Below are 14237 nucleotides of genomic sequence, written 5' to 3' on the forward strand. Positions count from 1 at the left end.
TTCTATTTCTTTGCTGAAAGAAACTGTCAATGAGTCCCTGATTGTTCAATATTGCATGTCTCTATCTGTTTTCATAAGAAACCACTTTGAAGATATCAATATGTAATACAACAAGCATTGTTAATTTCCTACCACTGTGTTTGTAACTCTGTATTGTCTGTACTGTTCTTTTGCTATTTTGTAAAAGGCTGTCTGTGTGTTAATGTTTTCCTTCTTTTATTTTTAAACTAAAAAAAAAAAAAAAAAAAATTTGCCAGCAGTTCCTCAAAGGACTAACATCTAGAATATAAAAAACTTTAAGAAATCAGACTCCCCAAATTTAAAGACCCAGTCCAAAAATGGACATTTGAGATGAATACACTTCTCAGATGAAGTACAAACAGCAAATAAATAAAAAATGTTCAACACCACTGGTCACTCTAGAGAGGCAAATTAAAACCATGCTGAGATTCCATCTCACCCCAGGAAGAATGGCTATCATCAAGAAATCAACCAATAACAAATGCTGGTGAGGCTGTGGGGAAAAAGGAACCCTTCTCCACTGCTGGTGAGAGTGTAGACTAGTGCAACCACTATGGAAATCAGTGTGGAGATTCCTCAAAAAACTAAAACTAGTTTCCATTCAACCCAGCTATTCCCCTTCTTGGTCTTTTCCCAAAGAATTAAAAGCAGCCTACAGCAGTGATACATGCACACCCACGTTTACAGTGGCATAGTTTGTAATCGTTTATCTTGGAAACAGCCGCCCAAATGCCCATCATCCGATGAATGGATAAAAAAGATGTGGTTTTTTTTTTTTTTTAATACAAGAAAGAAGGATGCCAGAAAAAAGGATACGCTTGCGACATTTATAGCTAAATGGATGCATCTTGAGACCATACTCTCAAATGAAATAAATCACACACATGTTTAAATACCACACTGTTTCTCTGGTGTGAGAAACTGAAAGTATAAGGGCCAAAATGTATAACAGACATTGGTTTTCTTGAGACAGGGTTGCACTGTGTAGTCCAGACCAGCCTTGAATTCATCATGTAGCTCAGGCTGGCCTCAAACTCAGCAATCCTCCTGCCTCAGGCTCCCAAGTGTTGGGATTACAGGCGTGTGCCACCATGCCCAGCTGTATAATAGATATTGGGAAATGGGAAGACAATGTTCAAATGGGTACAGGAACAAGGCAGGGAGGAGGGGAAAAGGAAGGACAGGGCAAGAAAAAAGAACAGAAGGAATAAAATGGAAACAAAGCTTTTGTATATGAGAAAGGAAAAAGAGGTTAAGGGGACAGGAGGGCAATGAGAAAAAAAGAATCAAGATCTATCATACAGGTACAAATTTCCTATTAAGAATGTTAATACACACACACACACACACACACACACACACACCAATAAAAAGAAGAAATTATACTGGGCATGGTGGTGCATGCCTATTATCCAAGCTCTCTGGAGGTTGAGGCAGGAAGATCTTTCCAAATTGTGAGGCCAGCCTGGGCTACATAGTGAAATGAGACACTCTAAAAAAAAAAAAAAATTAATGACACTAGAATCTTTGAAAAGGAAGAAAACTTATTTTATACCAGGTCTCAAGAAACTTCTCAGTATCTGGCTTCGGCTCCAGGGTCAGACGTTTCTCCAGCTCAAAGCTGTGGATGGAGCGTAACTTGCGCACCAGTGGCGCATCCCTGTCAGGCTGGGTGATCTCTGAGCGGACTCGGACGGGGGAGCCAAGGCTTGGAGCATTGAGAATACCATTGGCTTGACCATGGCTGTTCTCCTCTTCAGTAGCAGCCTAGAAAAATGGAAAATAAAGGTGTGAAAAACACTCCAGGTACCTTCACTGGGAGAAATCAATGAAGTCTTTGAAATAGAAACAAATGATTAGACGTGTTTTCAGAAAATTAGGGTATGGGGCTGGGGATTTAGCTCAGCGGCAGAAGCGCCTGCCTGGCAAGTGCAAGGTCGTGAGTTCGGTTCCCGGTACCGGAGGAAAACAACAACAACAAAAAAAAACAAAAAAAAGAAAATTAGGGTATTTTGGGTAGTTTATTTAGTTACATTCCTATTAGCCTTTTTTAAATTTTTATTTTATTCATTTATTTTTTTGTCTTTTTGAGATAGGGCCTCACTATGCAGTTCAGTCTGGCCTTGAGCTCACTTTGTAGCCCAGGCTGGTCTTGAACTCACAACGATCCTCCTTCCTCATCCTCCCAAGTGCTGGGATTACAGGCATGCACAACCATGCCTAGCTAGCCCTTTTTAAAAACAGAATTCTTAGCTGAAGATACAGCTCAGTGGTATAGCACCTGCCTGGCAAGTGCAAGGTCCTGAGTTCAATTCCTGGTACCCAAAAAATAACAACATATTTAAAAAATTAAAAAGAATTCTTACTTTACAGTTATATTTCAGTTATTTTAAATTTTTTTGTATTTTTTTTTCAGTGCTAAGGATGTAAACCAGGGGTGTTCTACTGCTGAGCTACATCCCCAAACCTTATTTCTTTGCCTATTTTTTTTATTTTTTTATTTTTTGGTTTTTCTCTGGTACCGGGAACCGAACTCATGATCTTGTGCTTGCCAGGCAGGTACTTTGCCGCTGAGCTAAATCCCCAGCCCCTTTGCCTATTTTTTATTTTATTTTATTATTTCCTTTTTGAGACAGGGTTTTACTATGCAGTTCAGGTTGGCCCAAAGCTGGCCTCAAATTTTCAGTGATCCTCCTGCCTCAGCCTCTTGAGTGCTGGGACTGTAAGTGTGCATTACTACATCTGGCCTTCTTTTTATTTTTAAAAAAATTTGATTAGTGCATGTTTGCAGTACCTGATGATTATATGGGGAGTTGGTGCATGTACATAACTTTTCCTGATGCTTTTTACTTCCCCTTCCCCTCCCCTTTTTATTTTGAGATACAGGTGGGTGCTCCCTTGGGTGCTGGGATTACAAGATGTGTGCCACCACACCCAGCCTGACTTTAGCATTTTGCATTATATCTGTCCGGATAACTGCTCTACTGAGCTAAAGATATAAATGGCCTCGTAAGAGCAAGACGAGGTCATAGAACACAAGTCCCTCCCTCCCATTCCCTTCCTTGTTTCTTCTCTCAAAAACAAGAAGATTGGAGGCTGCAATGGTAAGCAGAGCAGACCTGAGGATGAGGCAGCAGAGAGGAGGCCGTCTAAGGACAGAGGCCTCAGCAGCACCATTACCAGAAAACTCAAGCTTTGCACAGGAGGAACAAGCAAGGCAAGTCCGAGAAACCTCCTCTGATGAGAGACCTGCAGCATGAGCCAGCGGTCTCAAAGCAGGTGAACGCTGCAGCCAGTCCTCTCCAAAGGAAGGCTCCTTGAGCCCACTTTGAATTCCCATTAATTATTAATTACTGAATAAGACACTAATGATAAACACAGAAGAAGGCATGCCTCAATGACTGAGTCAGCAGAAATAATTTAAAACATGACATTTAGAAAATCTCAAAAACTTCAGATATCAAACCTATTCAGACACAAAGCATACAACAGCCATGTACAAAATATTTAAATGAATCATTACAATACAAATCAATAAAGGAATTAACTGATTAAATTAATATTAAATATTTAAAAATTAGTCTCTCTCTCACACACACAGAGGAAACCAGGCATAGTGGCACAAGCCTGTAATCCCAGGCCATGGGTAGCACTTGGGAGGAGAATAATCCCAAGATTGAGGCCAGCCTGGGTTACACAGTGAACTCAAGACCAGCCTGAACTACACAGTGAGAGCCTGTCTCAAAAAAAAAAAAAAAAAAAAGCCAGGTGTGGAGGCACACGCTTGTAATCCCAACATCAGGGGCTGAAGCAGAGGATTGCCATGAGCTCAAGGCCAGCCTGAACAACATACTGAAACCCTGTCTCAAAAATTAAAAAAAAAAATTTAAAAAAGCAAAGAAGCAGGAAGGAAGCATGAAGAGAATTATTAATCTATAATCAATGGACTAGGAGACACAGTCAAAGAAATTACCAAAAGTGAAACACAAGGTAAACCAAATATGAAAGAATATATGAAGAGATAGGAAAGACAGAATGAAAAAGCTTAATATATATCTACTTGGAGCCCCAGAAAGGGTTGAAAGAATGAAAAAGTGACAATATTTAGTAGAGAATGAATGCACATTTCCCAGAACTGATACAAAAATATGAATCAAAATATTCAGGAAATACAAGATGACCTAAGCGAAATAAAGAAATGTATGTTTAGATACATCACAGTTAAAATGCAGACCATCACAGGGAAGGGCTAAGCAGTAGCTGAAAAGGAAAGAGTGAGGGTTAGGAGGTCCAAAGAGAACTGATCATCAACAAAGACAAAAAAAAAAATAAAAAAAGAATGGAAGAAGATTTCTGAATAATAACAACTGAAAACTAGAAGAAAAACAGGTATCAATCAAAACTTTGTATCCAGCATAAACTATTTTGAAAGAATAAAACTAAAACACATTTTTAGATAAGTAAATTTTGAAAAAATGCTTTATCAAAAACTTGAAATGGGCCGGGAATGTGGCTGAATGGTAAAGTGCTTGTCTAGCATGCACAAGGACCTGAGTTTGAGCCCTAGCACTGCAAAAATTTAAAATAAAATAAAAGGCTCAAAGTTTAAGGAACTTCTAAAGGAAATGTTTAAGGAAGATGACCCCAAGACTTTCAGAAATGAAAGGAAATGGTAAAAATGTTTGAAAGTGCATACAAACATTACTCAAATGAACCACACACAGTACTAAGCTGAGTAATTATTTTTTAAAGGGAAGACTTAAAAAGCAGAAGAGAAGTAAAATACTAGGAGGATGACTAAAATGTCCCAAGGTCCTTAAAATATCAGAAAGGAGGTTAAAATTGTTTAATTTCAGACTTTACATCAAAAATACATAGGCAATTCCAAGGTAAACTCCTAAAAGAATAGAATGAAAATGATTATCCAACTTCTTCTTTCTTTTTTTGAGAAACAGAGGTCTCAATGTCTTGTCAGGTTAGCCCTGAACTCCTGGGCACAAGGGATCCCTCTGCTTCCACATACTCAGCTGTTGGGACCACTGACGTGCAAGATCCTCCATCCAGTTCCAAAAACAGAATCGGAATTGTTAAATCCCAAGTAAGTACAAAGAGAAAACAGAAGGAGAAAACAAGACAACAAAATTTGCAATCCAAAGATGTGGGCAAGAAATTTAAAAAAACCTGAACAAATAGAAATTTTAAAAACAGGAACAACAATTAAAAAATATCTCAATGGGTTACATAGTGGGTTCATGACAAATTTAAACTACATAGTGAGACCCTGTCACAAAACAAAACAAAAAAATATATACATGTTATGTTTCAGTTCTTGGCTCAAGTGGCAGGTTTACATGTATTACTCTGTAATGACACATATACCTATTTTGTTTTATTTTTTTGGCTTTTGAGACAAGGTCTTACTGGCCTTAAATTCAGCAATTCTCCTGCCACAGCTGCCCAAGCGCAGTGATTATAGATGTGTGCCACTATGCCGGGTAAAAATTAGCTATTTACAATTTTCCTCTAGATGACCAATAAATTCCTAAAGCTACAGTGCCCACCCATACACATTTATGTTCATATATTTTTGCTGTATGTCTATTTCAAGCATTTTTTCCATAAGGCATGCCCCCCACCCACCCATATTTGCATGTGCTCTAATTCCTTTTTTTTAAAAAACAAGGCTTTGCTTGTAACCCCAGCTGGCCTCGAACTCACAGCAATCCTCCTGCCTCAGCTTCTTGAGTGCTGAGATCACAGGCATATGCCACCATACCCAGCTTCTAATTCCTTATGTTCTTGCTTTGTACAATGTTTTGTCTCTATTATATTTAGTTACATACATATAAATCTGCCTATATTCTAAGCTCTTAAAGATAAAAGATGAATCTTAAACCACAGAACAAGCCAGGCGTAGTGGCGCATGCCTATAATCCCACCATTTGGGAGGCTGAAGCAGGAGGATGCTGCTGCAAGTTGGAGGCCAGCCTGGGTTACACGGAGAGAACCTGTCTCAAAACAACAAACAAACAAAAAGAAAGCAAAAAAACCAACAACAAAACCACACAACACACCTAGCTTAGTGGGTTGTAAACAGAAGGTACTAAATTAAACATTTAATTTTTGAAAGAATGAATAAATCCAGATGTCAATGAGTTGATTGTGCTTTAGTATTTGGCTTAGTACTTTATATAGATGTTCAAAATGAGTAGAGAGCTTGTAATGTACAGCAGCATGCATTATAAATTTAAGAAACTGTACAGGACTATGATATATAATGGACAATGACTTGAGGGAAAACCATTGGCCATTTCAGTTTTCCTGAATGACAGAACAGTAAAATCGTTAATTCCTTGATGTCAAGTGCAATTTACTTGCTCACATACATAGATAACCATGTACGATGGTAACTGAGACAGCCAGGTGTGATGGTGCATGCCTGTAAGCCCAGCACTTGGGAGGCTGAGACAAGAGGATCCCTATGAGTTTGACGCCAGACTGGGCTACATAGTGAGTTCAAGACTAGCCTGAACTACATAGTGAGACCCTGTCTCAAAAACCAAAAATCAAAAACCAAACCAAACCAACCCCCCCCACAAAAAAACCCCACAAAGTATAGTGCCATCAAGACAGCCATAGCTGCTATTACAAAGGGCTTGAAGTGTAGCTCAGCAGTAGACTGCATGCTTAGCATGCACAAGGCACTAGATTCAATCCCCAGTACCACACACACCTGTGCTACTGACCTGCTATCTCATCTTCAGCACTCATTCCCAAGTGCTGTTAGGGCAGACAGTGGCATATCACATATCTGCAGAGAACATTTTTGCAAATAACTCCCATGACTTAAAAGTATGTATTGTACTTGCTAAGGAATGTTCTGAATTTTTGTATTCTCTTGACGTTCAGAAGTTGATATCCCAACTCCCAAAGTAATGATATTAGGAGGTGTACTTTGGGAGGTGATTAGCTAGGTCATGGAGATAGCGCTCTCAGGAATAAGATTAATGTCCTTAGAGAGGGCCCAAGAGAGATCTTTTGCCTCTTCCACCACGTAAGAATATACTAAACAGGAAGCAGAAAGTGGGCCCTCGCCAAATCTGCCTTGACCTGGGACTTCACAGCCTCCAGAACGCCAAGAAACAAATTTCTGCAGCTTATAATATGTCCACCTTAGGATATTTTAACCCATCTTAGCATAACATACTCATTTAAGGATACCCATCTTAGCAACCCCAAAACACTAAGACAACATCCTTGCTTTAACGAAGATAGGCCAAGCTCCTCAGAACTGATGAGTTGATTCCTGTTAGCGTATATTACAAACATAAAGCATGGCCAGCCAAGTTTCAGACAATCCATATTAAAGCACGAGCCCAAGCTTCAGTTCACAAGCAGACCTTCTAAACACAAACATACCTGATTTATAATTCATAACCCTACATCCTATTATCTTTACCTTATCTTCTACAAATGGGGAAAGAACAAGAATGAGATGAAAGAAAAGTTTGGGAAAGAAATCTGCTCCTAAATTACAAAGTAGCCCTACAATTCAGACATTTGTATCTCCTCCCCATACTGACAGGTGCACATGGTGCAAGTCTAATCAAGACAAAACCGTATCATCTATGGAACTTGCGTTTTGTCTTCTCCATCTCCCCCTCTCACAGTACTGAGCACTGAACCCAGAGGCCTGTAGATGCTAAGCAAGTGTTCTGTCACTGAGCTGCATGTCCAGCCCTTGTTATTTTTTTTTCTTTTTCTTTTTTTTTTTTTGAGACAAGGTCTCACTGTATAGTTCAGGCTGTTCCTGAACTCACTCTGTAGCCCAGGCTGGCCTTGAACTTGCAGCAATCCTCCTGCCTCAGCTTCCTGGTGCTGAGATTACAGACGTGCACCTCCATACCCAGTCCTACTTATTTTTTAATTACCTTTACCTTTTCCATAACATACAAAATGAGCCAGGCGTGGTGGTGCACGCCTGTAATCCTAGCACTCAGAGGCTGACGCAAGAGGATTGTTGCCAAGTTTGAGGTCAGCCTGGGCTACAAAGTGAGCTCAAGGCCAGCCTGATCTACATAGGGAGACCCTGTCTCAAAAAGACAAAACAAAAACAAAAACAAAAAAAACAACAATAGTAAGCATACAAAATGAAGATTAATGTTTGGTGCCTGTAACATGAATGTTAGGGGCTAAATTAGCCAAAACACTGTAATTATGACTATTTAAATAACTAATGATACAATGTCCCATCTATTTTTCATTCAAAATTGAGAACTATGTTGCAATTAAAAAAAAGTAAATATATACCTTACAAATCCCAAGCTTTATCTTGTTCTTATTGGCATCCATCTCTTCCCAGACGTCCTTCTCCTGGGGACGAGGGTGTCCCGGAGACCCAGGCAATCTATCCGGGGACACACCCACTGGGATGCCGTTCTCTCCATCACTAAGCTGCTCGTCTGGGAACACCTCGTCTGTATTTTCTCGAAGCAAATCTCCAGGGATTGGAGTGGCATTGGCAATTCTAACAGTGAGGTAAGGAAAAAAAATGCAGACCAGAATCATAAGTTACTATGAGACTATCTTACATTTTGTTTCTAAATTTAGAAGCCCACACATAAACAGGTTTTTTAAAAAACAACTTTTGAAAACAGGTCGTGTCCACTTTACAAAAGAAAACAACTAAATTTTATTTTTTTTCTTCAGTCAGATTTTATTTTAGATATACATAATCACATTCATCATAGAGAATTTGTACCTGTACATGATATAACTTGATTCTTTCTTTCCCATTCCCCGACCCTCCCTTCAACTCATCCTCCCTGAAAACACCTAAATTTTAACACTTCAAAATTTTGAACCTAATTATCCAAATCCTAATACAATAATTCATTGATTTGACAATCACTTTAAAAGTCAAAACATTTAGTCTATTTTCCAAGAAGTCTTTGTCAGGTGTTGTAACATTTTCTATTCTTTACCCATTTTTCATAGAAAATAAAAATAGTAAACAGGAAACTATTAAGTGTCATAAGGAAATAAAGAGGCAGCAGGGTGAAATGTGCACTGCTTTCTTTATGTATAAACTTTGTACTAAACACCCTATTCACCCCTGTATGCAATGCCCTAGCAACACAAAGAGGAGGAAGGAAATTTTTACCCTATAGGGGCTGGGGATATACCTCAGTTACACAGTGCCTGCCTGGCAAGCGTAAGGTCGTGAGTTCAATTCCCAGTACAAAAAAAAAAAAACAATTTTTTTTCTTTATAAGAGAAAACAGAAATTCTGCAATTATATAGTTCAGATAGTTCTCCATGGGAAAAATAGGAAGTACTTTTTGGTGTTTATTGATGTATCTCTTTTTAAGTAACTCCATGTCCTGATCTATGAGAGGATTTTTACTTCTCATTTATTGTGAGAAGAGGCTTCTGTCAGCTCTCATGTTCTGTACTTCTTTGGTGTTTTAAAATGTTGCTGACAGAGCTGGACATGGTGGTGCAAGCCTATAATCCCAGCACTTGGGAGGCTGAGGCAGGAGGTTCACTGCGAGTTCAAGGCCAGCCTGGGCTACAAAATGAGTTCAAGGCCAGCCTGAACTGTTTGGTGAAATCCTATCTCAAAAAGACTAAATAAATAAATAAATAAATAATGTTGCTGACAATATTCAGTACACAATTAGTGCTGGGGGTGGGGGTGGAATTCGGCAGTAAAGCCCCTGACTAGCATGCCTGAAACCCTGGTTCTGGTCCACAGCACTACTAAAGAACAAAAACAGCTAGGTGTGGTGGCACACACCTGTAATCCGGCTTTCAGGAGGCTGAGACAGCCGGAACGCAAGTTCTAGTCCAGCCTGGCCAATTTAAGGAAACTATCTCAAAATAAAAAATTAAGCTGGGGGCTGGGGATTTAGCTCAGCGGCAAAAGCGCCTGCCTGGCAAGCGCAAGGTCGTGAGTTCGGTTCCTGGTACCGGAGAAAAACCAAAACCAAAAAAAAATAAATAAATAAATAAATAAAAAATAAAAAATTAAGCTGGATGCCGGGGCACACACCTTCAAATCCAGCCCTCTGACAATCTGAGGTAGGAGGATTGCAAGTTTGAGCCCAGCCTGGGCAACTCAGTAACTTAGTGAGACCCTGTCTCAAAAAAAAAAAAAGAAAAAATAAAAAAGGTTGGGATATAGCTCATTTGAAGGGCCTAAGTTCAACCCCCGGTGGCATGGGGTGGTGGGTAAAGATGGGATGTAGCTCAGAATCCTAGGGTTCAATACGTGGTACTGCTAACAAAAATAAGAAACCAAAAGCACACTATGAATTTCTTACACCTGACCTGGAATGTAGGAAAACACAGCGCATAATGGATCAGACTCACACATGTAATCGTTGTGAGCAGTAAAGTAGGTGTCTTCTCAGGGAACCACTCTAAGGGTAATATACCCTGGCAGTGTCTCATATACCTCATACGCTTGAAAACCAACGCTTTGAAAACCAATGCTTTGAGCCAGGTGTGGTGGCGCACGCCTGTAATCCCAGCACTCAGGAGTCTGAGACAGGAGGATCCTTGCAAGTTCGGGATCAGCCTGGGCTACAGAGTGAGCTCAAGGCCAGCCTGAGCTGCATAGTGAGACCCTCTCTTATAAAGACCAAAACAAAAACAAAAACAATACTTTCTCAAGGACTTGTTCCTCCTGATTTGATGACCTCCACTACTATTTATGCCAAAATGGGTGACTGCTGGATGAACCTCTTTATTAGTAGGTTAGAGGCAAATAATCTAGAAAGGCACTAATAATACCTCCCAGGAAAAATCTCTATAGCTAATAGTCCCTGCAGTTGACTCTTGGAACATAACAAAAGGTAGTTTGGCCTAAAATACTTTAAAAGAACAGGTCTGTTATAGAAGTAATTTAAGATCAGACCTAATTTGGCTACTAAAAGATTTTTCAGAAAGAAGTTCAATATACTTTATTGACTGAGGCAAGTACAATGGAGATATATCCTATGTGGGCTACATGGTATTCTAAAAGTTTATTCAAAGAATTCTCTCTACTCCTGAGAAAAGATACATATAGATATATAGATAAACAGATAAATATATATAAGTATAAAAATACATAAATAAATATATTAGAATTCAAGACACTTTTGAGATACCTTTTTTTTTACATTTTAATCACTTAAGTATTCTTCCAAATCCTTTGTACCCTTATGCCCAATATTATTCTCTTTCTTCCCAACTACTCTCAATTCCTCCTCAGAAAATAAATCACATCTCCACCTATGAAATCACTACTGTTTTCACTTGTTCCTGGTTGTCCCTCTCATTGCTTGCACTCAGTGTATGTCACACTCCTCAGGGACTCATCCATCTTTTCCACACAGGCTGTCTTACACATGACTCAGGCTCTCCACTGCCTCTGTATTTATTTCACACTTTTGATTCCTTTCATAGCTAATATTATCTTCTTTTTCTTAAAATCTGATCCAAATCTGGAGTTTGATATAAAGTAAACAACTGCTTCTCAGGAAAATTATGGCATGCTCAGGAGTACCAATGGGCAAGTCGGTATGAGATTATTATTAGCACATAGGTACACTGTGCTTGAAGGCAAAGCACAACAGAAGCAAATCAGCAGAAAAAGACAAACAAAAAATCAAAACAAAATAAAAAGAAAAAACAAGAGGAGCTGTATTCAACATACCTAAAAGAAAAAACCTTAAACCCAAAAAAACCAAGATGTGGTGGGCCACACTAGGAACCCAGCCTCATTACGCTGAGGCAGGAGGATTGCAAGTGCAAGGGGAATTCGTGAGACTCTGTCTCATAATGAAAAAGGACTGAGGATGCAGCTCAGTGGCACAGCACTCGCATAGCATGTATGAGGTCCTGGGTTCAATCTCCATTACCACCCCTCATACAAACCCAAATCAAAAATTAGAGCACGGAAATACATCATAATCTGTTCCTAATATATTAGGTAAATTAAGAAGAACAAGTTATGTGTTTTGTTCTTACTAATTTGGGAATGGTACAGTTAGATATAATTGTATTTTATTCTTTACACAGTCCGACATATTTTTCAGAAATACAACTAATGCTCCCTCACATTTTGAAGAAAACCCACTGTATTCCAGGCACGGTGGAATCCCAGCACTCAGGAGGCAAGAGGATGTGAGTTTGAAGCCAACCTGGGCTACAAAGTGAGCTCAAGGCCTGCCTGAACTGCATAGAAATCCTACTGTAAATCTGACATCAACAATCATATAAGCTCTAAACTTCCACTGCACAGGATGAGCCACCATCTCTAAGGTAAGTGATTCCAAAGTCAAATACAAAAGCATGTTTAGTTTAGGGAAGCCATACACTTTCCCCTGTGTTTTAGCATTTGACCATGTGAACAAATCTGGATGAATTAAAGATGATTTTTGCTAATACAGTGTACACGGAAGAGGCAGCACTAAGTAAGCTGTTCAGGACGTACCCAATGGCAGCAGGCGTCAGGCGGGTGTGCAACTGAGGGGTGGTGGAAGTGGTGGTGGTTGTTAGAGAGCCATCTGCTCCAGTCTTCTCCCAGTCAAAAGGGTCACTTTCAATTACTCCAAAAGTCTTGATGCTATTGTCAAAAACGGATGTAAGTAACTAAACCACAAAGGAAAAAAAAAGTAGAGTAAGCCAACAGTAAAGAAAGTTTCTTCTATAAGAGAAAGCACCCAATATACATTTAAAAGGTACAGTATGACTTTCTTCTAAAACTGATGCTTCAAAGTGGAAAACTGAATAAGGACTGCATATAGATCATGAAATTGAATTCATATTGATATTTCTCAGTTGTGGTACTGTTTTATAGCTGTATAGGACAATGATTCTATTTTGGGACGATACATACTCAAGCTTTCCTCCTCTTTTTGAAAGAGGGACTCGCTACGTAGTTTGGGTTGGCCTTGAACTAGGTAGCTCAGGCTAGTCTTGAACTTGTGGTGATCCTTCTGTCTCAGCCTCCCAAGTGCTGGGATCACAGGTATGAGCCAACCTATAATATTTTTAACCAACTTTTCAGAAAAGTTTTCAATTAGCAATAATTGCACCTCAGATAAACCTCACTGGCTAAGATACTACGACTGTGCAAAGCTTAACCAACTTTTAAATGGTTTGGCAAAATGAAATCTGTTGAGGATGTGTGTGTGTATGTGTGTGCGTGTGTGTGTATGTGTGTGCCTGTGTGTCTGTGTGTTCACTTTAGCCACCTATTTGGTTATTTATGTTTGTTTTTTTAAATTTTGATATTTTTGAGACAGAGTCTTGCTGTGTAGTCCAGGCTGGCCTCAAACTTGATCCTCCCTATCTCAGTGTCTTAAATCTTGGGATTATAGATGTGTGCTACCATCCTGGCTGCCTATTTGTCCTTTTTTAACTTTATAAATTTTTCTGGTTTTTTGAGACAGGGTCTCACTATATAATTCAGGCTGGCCTTAAACTCCCTATATAGACCACGCTGGCCTTTAAACTCATGGAGATCCTCCTGCCTCAGCCTTCTGAGTGCTGAGATTACAAGTGTGCACCACCACACCCACCTACAAAACTTTAACATGTAATCAATGATGTAACAGAGAAACACTAGAAATGTAACAGCATGAAGAAAATGGATCTTCCTTGAGCAGAAATAAGGAGGGTACCTGGTGAGGGGAAAAGGAAAAAAGAGACAAGCTTGCAGAAGACATGGACAGGCAAAAATGCAATGTTACTTTTTACTTATTTATTGGATTATTTGTCTTAGCCTCCCTTATTAATAAGAAAAAGTCCATTTTGGGTAAACTGAGTTATAATAGGTTTTCAATGAAGTTTTTTTTGAGCAAATTACCTATATTCAAGACATAAAAATAGGTAACAAAAATCAGAAAGTATCTCTGGGTAATGATGTTCTGAGTAGTTTAGCCAACAAAAATATAGTATCTGAAATAAACTGATCATGTACCTAACCACGTACAGCACACCAAGTGTGTTCCTGCACCTAGAGCAGATTACTCATGGCATCAGTCATTCGACAAAGGCAAAGTGCCCTGGGGAAGCACTGCACTTCTCCATAGCACAAAGTGCAATTACTAGCTGTATCAAATTTGCCTCCATCTGAAATCCAGTTTGCCCTTTCAAAATGAATACAGACCAGCAATGTCCAGCCTTTGAAAGAACGACAATTATTTATAATGTGAAATTAA

At 39.2% G+C, this 14237-nt stretch overlaps 1 protein-coding gene across 1 annotated transcript in view; it reads right to left on the minus strand.

The window, feature by feature from the left end:
• The window catches only part of Ttbk2 (tau tubulin kinase 2), a gene marked incomplete at its 5' end in the record, with an annotated part of 106265 nt that overhangs the window by 18679 nt on the left and 73349 nt on the right, over positions 1-14237 (minus strand). The window contains 3 exon segments of the mRNA XM_013512442.1: positions 1577-1788; positions 8332-8548; positions 12506-12663. Coding sequence (XP_013367896.1) covers positions 1577-1788; positions 8332-8548; positions 12506-12663 — 587 coding nt within the window.

The sequence above is a fragment of the Chinchilla lanigera genome, unplaced genomic scaffold (assembly GCF_000276665.1).
Source record: "Chinchilla lanigera isolate Chin_1 unplaced genomic scaffold, ChiLan1.0 scaffold00015, whole genome shotgun sequence".
In the NCBI taxonomy this organism is placed as follows: domain Eukaryota; kingdom Metazoa; phylum Chordata; class Mammalia; order Rodentia; family Chinchillidae; genus Chinchilla; species Chinchilla lanigera.